We start from the raw sequence: 9,814 nt of genomic DNA on the forward strand, positions 1-9,814 counted from the left end.
GTTCATTGGATTTGTGTTCAGATAATCTTTATTTCTTACTTCTCTCTCTCTTTTCTCTCTCTCTCTCTCTCTCTCTCTCTCTCTCTCTCTCTCTCTCTCTCTCTCTCTCTCTCTCTCTCTCTCTCTCTCTCTCTCTCTCTCTCTCTCTCTGTCTCTCTCTCTCTCTCTGTCTCTCTCTGTCTCTCTCTGTCTCTCTCTGTCTCTCTCTGTCTCTCTCTCTCTGTCTCTCTCTTTCTCTCTCCGTCTCTCTCTGTCTCTCTGTCTCTCTCTCTGTCTGTCTGTTTTTTTTATTCAGAAAGATGATGCAATTCCACACCCTCAGAGCCCATTGCGACTCCAATGATTTTACTATCCTACACACACACACACACACACACGCACACAAACACACACACACTAAGAGGCTGAGAACCGAATGATCTATGAGCAGCTAATCAGTAAAAGCCCAGTCCCATGGCTTCACAACGGCTGATCTCCTGTTGAAGAATCCCACCTACAGGTTATGACCTGTGGTTCCTTTGTTACAAGCTAATTCCCTAACTCTTTCGCTCTCTCTCTCACTCTGTCTCACCTCTTTCTCTCTCCCCATCTCTCTCATAAACCAGCCAGACCTTATTTCCTGTTGCCTTTCAGGGTCACTTCTTTCTTTCTTCCGTTTGGGTCACATGTTCTCCTACACAAAAGCCACAGATAGAGGATTTCAGGGTTACTTAATTAGCTGACCAAAGCCTCTTTTTTCTTCAACTACTGCATTTTCCTTTCATCGATAATGAGCCACAGTACAAAACCACAGTCTGCCTGTAAGGTTGAGAACAATGTTGGGTTTATACATTAGGTTCAAGCTGGGTTGAGAGACCAAATTAATGTTTGCTTTAGCTTAGCTAATGGACTTGGTCATACTTCTACAACACACAACATGTGCAACAACTCCTGCTCTCTGTTTGTCAGGGCCACCTTCAGTCAGCTCCACAGTTCACACATTCAGACGGACCTGCTCATCGAATAGCTCTTTAATATGTTACTAAAGTTATTAGTACTGTATGTTGTTGTGTCCTGCCATGGTGACCAAATGTCAGAATGCTGCTAAAAATAAGCATGACCTTAACAAAGCTGTTAGAGGCTAATTATTTTTGCCTGAGTGACTGAAGCAGAGGTATCGTACAGAGCCAGACACCTGTCTGCTGCGATGAGCCTAGACATGTCCCTGGGCCTGGCTTAGTCCTGGCTTAGACCTAGCCCGATCTAGACTGGAACTAGAACTAGCCCTGACCCAGATCTGGCCCCCAACGCAAATCTAGCCCTGGCCTACATCCAGACCTAGCCCTACTTGAATCCACCCCAAGACCTGACCTTGTCCTAGCCCTACAGTATCCTTGATCTAAACCTAGGCATGTTGAAGTAATAGACCCAAACTAGACGTAGCCCTGACCTAGATCTGTTACCGACAGCCCCAGTCCTGGCTGACTTGTGTCTCTGACCCAGATACAGCCCTTTCCTAAACCTACCCCTGAGCTTGTCACCACCCCGCTAACCACACTCACGTTCTAGTCTTAGCCTTACCTTCACCCCAGCTCCAACTCAACCTAGCTTTGTCAGAGCCCCTGCCTGCATTTAGACCTGACCTAGAACTGTGGATGTTATGTTAGTTTGAATAGCTTTTGGTTGTATGATTAAAATTCCTGTTTAATGAATGGATACAAAAAAATGCGAAAAACCTTTACAGATAAAAGCCTTTAATACAAAAACCTGGAAATCAGTGTTTCGGTCATTGAATAACTCTGGCAGACATCACAATAGGCTGCTTCTTCTTAGGGAAGGTTCAGTCAGTTTGACAGGCTGGGTTGTTGTCCAGGTATGGTGCCTGTGGCTGTCTGTCTCATGTAAGAACTGAAGAGTCTCATAGCAGCAAGCACAGCTCTGCAGCAGGAGAGAAGGGTCATGTACAGTACAGCACACCCAACGAACCTTTCATGTGTGGCAGCTGATCAAGCAGAACACACACAGACTGCTGGCTGGTGTCCGTAGGCTGGGGGCTGGAGGTTGGGGGGTGGAGGTTAGGGGTTGGAGGTTGTAGGCTGGGGGTTGGGGGCTGGAGGTTGGGTGCTTGGAGCTGGAAGCTGGAGGTTGGGGACTTGAGGTTAGGGATTGGGGGCTGGATGTTGGGGGCTGGGGGGTGGGGGTTTGTAGCTCAGGGCAACAGTAGCCAGAGGCCGGCCAAAGAGAGCAAGACATTTGGAGGGTGCTGGGGCCCTGCAGTGATGCTCCAGGATGGGGGAGTTACCGTGGAAACATCTGCTTCTGCTGGCACATCTTTAGAGCGGCTAAACACCAAACAGACATGTGGGCCGCTGAGAATGACAATCCCCAGAGATGCTTTCCATAGAGGGGGAGACGCTTGAGTCAAATATGATCCAAATACTGGATGATATCAGCCTCTATACTTTCAATGATGTCTGTTGGCCTGCCTGTCTGTCTGCCTGTCTGCCTGTCTGTCTGTCTGTCTGTCTGTCTGTCTGTCTGTCTGTCTGTCTGTCTGTCTGTCTGTCTGTCTGTCTGTCTGTCTGTCTGTCTGTCTGTCTATATCTGTCTAATATTTGTACTTTAAGGCTCAAGCTTAGAGGAGGGTTTTCTATTCAAACCATGTGGACAGGTGTTTGCCCAGTACACAGAGCGCAAGGCACGTAGCTGAGGTCAATGGGTGGCAGAGTGTGTGTGTGTGTGTGTGTGTGTGTGTGTGAGGGGGCTTGAGGTGTTTAAGGTAGAGTGTTTGAGAAGCACAGAGAACAAGGGTGGCACCGTAGCAAAGTGAAGGGTTTGCATTCAATCTTTGTCCCAAAGTCGGCTTAGAGTAGATGAAGGATCATGTGGAGCACGTTTTTCTCAACCCTCCTCAGTAAAGCCTTCAGTACACTTGTGAAATGTGCAATCATGAATGACCTAGATAAATATGCTGAATTTTCTTCGCCACACCAAAAAAAACTATCAATAATTCATCCAGTGTGCCTCATCTTAAGCTACACATTCTGGTGCGAATTGAGTGCATTAGGACAGCAATAAATCATCCCCATTAATCCTTCTAGAAGGTCCTTTGTGTCCTCGGTATACTCCTACAGGATCATCCCATCTTACACACTGTATATTTACCATGACCTGGGTCAAACACAAAGATCCTTAACTTGAGCTAATATGCCTTTGATTCATCTCTGAGTCAGCCCTTTGCTATTTATCTGGTTTCATATCTCACAGTTTTGGAAATGTTGTTTTGGAAATGAGAATAGTGTCTGAGTTTGGTTGCTTTACACAGACTCTGAAACACAATGACGTGTAGTACTACACTAACATTTTGGTGTACAGTGTATTGCAATCTTTCGGTTCCCTAAAAAACAACTGTTGGTAAAATACTGTACAGAAAAACATGTATACTTCTTTTAGGCATTTGATATAAATAAATCATTATTCATAGTACAATTTGGGGTAGCATTGCCTGCTTTGTTCAGTATCTATGAATATCAATGTTTCACATAATATTTACCAAAGCAGAGTATTCCATCTTAAAAAGGCCAGTGGCCGAACAAGTAGCTCTTCAGGGAACGGGAAGAACATTCGACCTGAGGAGCGAAGAAATCTCATTTACACTCGCCTCTCCACACTCTCATACCAAACGCAGTTTTGCATTATGAAGTGTTGATATAGGCTGGAAGTTTCACAATCCCAGAGCTAGCTTTAGAGTTATAATCCTTTGTTCCAGCCAGTGTAAAAAGGACTGTGATCTGCTCTGATCGGGGGTATTGTGTGTGTGTGGTGGTGTTGGGGATGTGGGGGGGGTGTAGAGGGGTTGAGGGGACCAGGCGGAACTGAGGCAAGAGTGTGGGCCAGGCAGATAAACCCACAGCAGGCCCAGAAGACATGGCTTCCTGCTCCATCTGGGACCGGGCTGCTTGCAGAAGCCTCCCAGGTAGGAGAAGACAGAGCTCTGAAACAAAGCTTTCCCCTCCAAACAATAACAGAATGGATGAATGCGAGCTGTTACAGCAGCAGAAAGGGGAGGTCAGGAGGGATACGGTTTGTTATTTTGGAAATCATCCCTGTGACAAGAACCTAACAGACTTTCTACCACATCGAGTAGGCCTACCACATTGAGTAGGCCTACCACCAGAGCAGACCAGACCAGACCAGGCCACGCCAGTCCCAATCAGGCCAAACCAAGCCAGACCAAACCAGGCTGGATCAGACCAGACTAGACCAGACCAAATGAGTCTAGTTAGTACACTGCATTCAATCATAATCCTTTTAGGCTAAAAACTATGGAGCAATACTGCCCTCTAGTGGAATTTGTGGGTTATTGACTCCATCTGCTAATGATGTTGAAGCCTTTTGTAGTTCAAAAAGGATCTCCTTCCTTTTTCTATACTTTGTCTATATTCTCTAGCCTAGGGTCTAGCTCATTTAAAACTAGTCCTGGTTCCACTTTTAAAACTTTAAGCAGTTGTCTCACAATACTTGAATACAATAGGAAACATCTGTACTTTCTACTTCTTAAATGTTCTTTACATTTTTTCTTTTAACTTCTTGCTGTATTCTACATGACTTGGTAGGGTGTAAAGCCAGGCCCTATGGATAAGATGGCTTTGATTTCTGCTAAACCAAAGTGTAGAGCAACAACAGATGGTGTAAGGTCAAACTTGAATATTGTCAATTTATTACAATATGTTGCATGTCTGAATTAAAATACCTGTGTGGATTGTGCCACTTTTAACTCATGTACGTTTTATGCTCCACACAGGAGCACACTCTACAAAGCCCTCAGTGAGGGTTAGACTGATCTTTCCTTCCTTATTCCCCATATTTCATGATTCTCTTTTTCCTCCCCTTAAATGTACTGTCAGGTGTAGGTCAGGTGGCTGAACGGTGAGGGAATCGGGCAGGTAATCTGAAGGTCGCCAGTTCGATTCCCGGCCGAGCCAAATGACGCTGTGTCCTTGGGCAAGGCACTTCACCCTACTTGCCTCGGGGGGAATGTCCCTGTACTTACTGTAAGTCGCTCTGGATAAGAGCGTCTACTAAATGTACTGTGACCCATCAATTCTACAAACAAGTATTCTGCTTTTGAAGAAACAATTGAACTGAAATCAATCAAATGTTTACACAAGGGTCCTCTATTATGAACTTATTTGTAATGGTGTCTTGAGTTGTGCATGATGTGTAACATATTGTGGTCATAGAAATGCAGGGAAAATGTATGGTATGATAATTGTGGTTGTTTGATGTTGCGGTATATTGCTAATCATTATATTGTTACATCCCTAGGTGACAGAGGTGTATAAAGATTTCAAACCAGCGACCTTCTGATTACTAGTCCGATTCCCTAACCGCTCAGCCACTTGACTCTCATGGTATACACATTTGAATGTGCTACAAGAGCACAAAGCTCATGTACTGAATGGCATCAGCTAAGGAGGCATAGATTGACGGACTCACGTTTCCGGGAGATCTGCCAGGTTGGAGAGAACTCTGAAGAAGATCTGGCTAACCGGATACTGCAAGGATCCCATGACAGATGGCAGCTATTAAAAGGAGGCTCGAATCAGAGGCAGATGCTATCTGGGAATATTGCCAAATGAAAAGGGTCGACCACTACCCCTGTGGATCTGTAATTCCCCCTGATGCTCCTTGGGTGGGGGCATCACCAGATGGGTTAACCTTTGACCCTTCAGAGCCAAGTCAGTTTAGGTTGTTTGAGATGAAGTGCCCGGATGTTAGAAGCTATGTGGACTGCCCATATCTCCAAATGAATTCAGGCAAATTGGAGCTAAAATAAACACATTCATACTACTGGCAAGTACTGGGGCAGATGCTAATAACGCAAATTAGTTGGTGTGGTGTTGTAGTCTCAGCTGAGGAAGACGTACTAATTCAAAGAATTGACAGCTCTTTGTTCTTTAATTTTCAGTTTTAATGGTAAGTTTTTATGATTTATTTATGATTAAAAACATTATTTCACTGATTTGCTTCCATACCAGTGTGACTCGAAAACAGGTAATAATGGCAACTTTTTACTTAAGCATATGTCATATATATGTAAAGTATACTACGTCTATACTGTAACTGTAGTGAAAAAATGTAGTCAGTACTTCAACTTTTACCAGAGTCTTTTTAAACATGAGTAGGCCTATCTGTATACTTCTACTTGAGTGAAGGATGTGTGTACTATTGCCATCTCTGCCATCTCTGATAGAATGGAAGACATTCCTGCAAAAACTTGTTAGCGTGCGTCTTGCCCTTTAAGAACCATGGGTTGCCTTGGTTACACTCAGGAAGTGGCAGAGATGTCAGCATTTTTGTCGTGTAAACGGCACCAGCTAGACTTGGACAAAACAAAAAAAGTAGTGTTTCTCTATATAATCCAGGACAACATTATGACCAGGCTCTAGTTGACGCGACTTAATAACAGTAAGGAATGCGTTTTTCAGCTTGCTGCTGGCCCAGCATGGAAATATAAAGAGACAAGTCAGTTAGCAACTAGCTAACTAGCTACAGTAACGCATTGCTCTAGCTTACTGTCGAAGTTAGCGATTAGCACTAGTTCTGATAATAATGATGTTGACACGGGCAATTATGCAAGATCACGTGGTGCCTTACAGTAATCGTTTTTTATAATTTCTCGATGCCTCATTGTGCAGAAGAAATCTTAATCGGCGACGTTATTGTCTAGCTCCAGGCAGATGTCTATTCCGCTGTCCATGGTGCTGACGCCGATGCGACAAAAATAGCTATTGATAGATACTCTGTAGTGTGGTGCAAATGATGCCAGCTAACTAGCATTGCAACAGTAAAAATTGCTTTCGCGTTGGTTTGGCTGGTTGGGTGCTCTTCTTGTCCCGTTCAAAATGCACCGCATACCCACCGCAAAATGCATACCTCACATGCCCACTCTCTCCCCTCCTTCCAGTCACACGAACAAGATGAGCGCCACCCTGGCTGTGCCCTGCACCGTGAAAACTCCAGTCGCTCTTCAGCTAGGGGATTCCAAATCTGACACATCACGTCCAGGGGTCTACATCATAGATGTCACCTTACCAATTGGTCGGACTGTTAACGTGAGTCCTGTGTGCATAATGTTTGTATGGAGCAAATGTTAATTTGTTTTTGTCAATACAGAGGCGCCTCTAGGGTTTCTGGCCCCCCTGGCTAAGTATGGGCCCTTCAAATCGTCCTAATCTTCCCCCGTTACGGCGTTCCTGAATGCGTGTACCGTAGTACAGTGACACTGTGACAGCTGTGGCGAATCTTGTTTTTCTCTGGCATCCTGCCCGGTTGGTTGATATCAGATAGAAGAACTGTGCTTCAAGAACTTCTACACAGCCTTCCTGACGGTGCGACTGCTGAGGAGGGGGTCAGTGGAGCAGGAGGGGCCAGCCCGGTGGGTCACCTGCGTGAGGGACCGGCGCCTGATGCCCAGCCCACACTCAGAGGAGGCCTCCCAGGACTACTTTTCTATCCACAGGCGACAGGTCAGACCTGGGGGTTAAACACATTATCTGTGCTCGATTAATCTTGCCTGGCATGCTGAAACCAGTGGCGGCATCCTAAAGGGAAATTGTGAAGTGTTTTCTGAAAATATGTTCACGGACAGTTCGAACCACATCTGCTACACTCGTGTGATGAGGAAACAGGCCTGAACACTGTCGGTGTCAGACGTTACGGTAGTTCTCGGAACTAAAGGCTCCACTGAAACAAGTGAATGAATGAGTGACCTCGCCTGTGACTTGTAGGGCCCACATCCTGTTTAGCCCAGTGACCTTCCATCCGTCCTCTACGGCCTAGTGACATCCCACCTGTGACAGGCGCTTTGTGTGTTCCAGATGCTGGTGAAGCCAGACAACGTGGGCTCCCTGAGACTGATCCTGAGACAGCCGTCTTCAGTCTGGCTGAGCTTCACTCTGGAGGACATCAGGATTGTGCCTCACATCAAAGAGGTGGGAGTCACAACTCCACACAGACAAGCACACAGCTGTAGTTGCAGAACTCGACTGGGTAGTATCCGAGATTGCTGCTGTTATTCTTCTTCATGTCTAGAGAAGGTTGTTGGGTCGTTCCAGAACACTTCCAAGTGCTTTTGCAAATGAACTAAACTGGCAAATGCAACTTTGTTTTTTAAAGTCATAATTTATCAGTAGAGTAATGATTAGTGCAAAAAAAAATAAGAACCAGGAAGTGATGTCATTGCATTCTTTATCAACCAGGATCCAGAAAAGGAGGCTCCTGATTGGTTGTCTGACCTAACACATGTGGACCAACATTGCAATTTAGAGGTAATCATTTTCAAGATGAAATCTTGCTTCAACATATGTTCTGCATTGTACATAGCAGTTCAATAAAAAAGTTCTGTTTCTGTTGTGTCTTCAGGGACTTCCTGATCCTCAGACAGTGTCCTCCAGCATCCAGCAGATGTGGGCGTTAACTGAGCTCATGCAGACCAATCAGACCACGGCTTCTATTGGACGCTTTGATGTGAGTTCCGCCCTGAGAAATCTTATTTGACAGGACTCTTGACTTATGTTGTGATGACATCATCGGCTCTTGCCATTCTGTCATCTTTGTACAGGTGGATGGCAGCTATGACATCAACTTGCTGTCCTTCACATAGCAGGGAGAGAGAGAGAGAGAGAGGGGACAGTGATTGGCTGATCGACACACACAGACTTTCATCATAGACACCCCACACACACACACACACACACACAGACAGACACACACACACACACACACAAGCATTCTCCCAGTCTATCAACTGTAATAACAGGTTAGATGTGTTCAGCCTGTCTGTCTGGCTTTTGGCACTTTTACTCTGTAATCTTACAAATCATAAACCTGAATTGTAATAATATTGTATTATCATAACAAACATGTCATGTATTTCTACAGTGGTTAGATAAGCTATTTGTTTGTAAGACATACTAATGAACATGTTGACAGTCTGGCCAGCAGGGGGCAGCAGAGAGAGTGCATGTTATTATCTCAATCATGGTGATAGTGATCTATAATATGCAATGCAGTTTCATGCAACATAAATATATATGTAGGTACTGTATTATGTTGTTGTGGATGTGAAGGGCATTGTAAAGTTGACTTTAAGTCTTAATGAGAGAAGATTGACAATATAATATAAAACAATAACATGTTTTATGTTTACTCATGCATTTATGAAAATACTACATTGATGTACAAACTATTGTAACTACTACTGTATTTAATAGAATCAGTAGTATAACATAAATTACAAAATTAAAGTTAATGAAAAATTAACATAAACGCTTTTGTGTTTATTGCCACCTCAAATCTAACCAGTCAATTTCTCTTCAATTTCGGTTCTCATCTTCAACGGTTTTATTTGAGATTGTCCCAGTCATCACAACATAGAATGTGAAATGCACTTTGCAGGGCCCTCAAGAGCCTTTCTCCAGAGCTATCGGAAATAGAGGTTGTCCAAATTGAAAACCAAGTGGAAATGCCTGCACCTTGTGTTTGAATCAGAATCTCCCAGTGGGAAGTGGAGAGAAATTGAGAATGGAAGGAGAGATGTAGTGTTTGTCTCTCTCCTCTAATAGAGGGCTCCACCCCACTACCAGCGTCCCCAAAGTCCACTTCTCCTTGATGGATCACAGAAACAGGTTTCCTGTCTCTCGTCAAGGTTTTCCCTTCCTGAAACCTTAGTAGGAATTACCAATCTATCTGTGGAGTGCTCCAGCCCTATCTAGCCAGCTGAAACCGCCAGGCTTGAGAACAAGCTCTCTGAAGTCCCAAGTTTGCAGAA

General features: G+C 44.5%; 1 protein-coding gene across 1 annotated transcript; it reads left to right on the plus strand.

The window, feature by feature from the left end:
- Positions 1-6,317: 6,317 nt before the first annotated feature.
- nicn1 (nicolin 1) lies at positions 6,318-9,233 on the plus strand. Its single transcript, XM_047025502.1, has 7 exons — positions 6,318-6,450; positions 6,950-7,097; positions 7,329-7,511; positions 7,863-7,976; positions 8,244-8,312; positions 8,407-8,511; positions 8,606-9,233. The coding sequence occupies exons 2-7, from the start codon at positions 6,963-6,965 to the stop codon at positions 8,645-8,647; spliced, it is 648 nt and encodes a 215-aa protein (XP_046881458.1). The 5' UTR covers positions 6,318-6,450; positions 6,950-6,962; the 3' UTR covers positions 8,648-9,233.
- The last annotated feature ends 581 nt before the right edge of the window (positions 9,234-9,814 follow it).

The sequence above is a fragment of the Hypomesus transpacificus genome, chromosome 9 (assembly GCF_021917145.1).
Source record: "Hypomesus transpacificus isolate Combined female chromosome 9, fHypTra1, whole genome shotgun sequence".
Lineage (NCBI taxonomy): Eukaryota > Metazoa > Chordata > Actinopteri > Osmeriformes > Osmeridae > Hypomesus > Hypomesus transpacificus.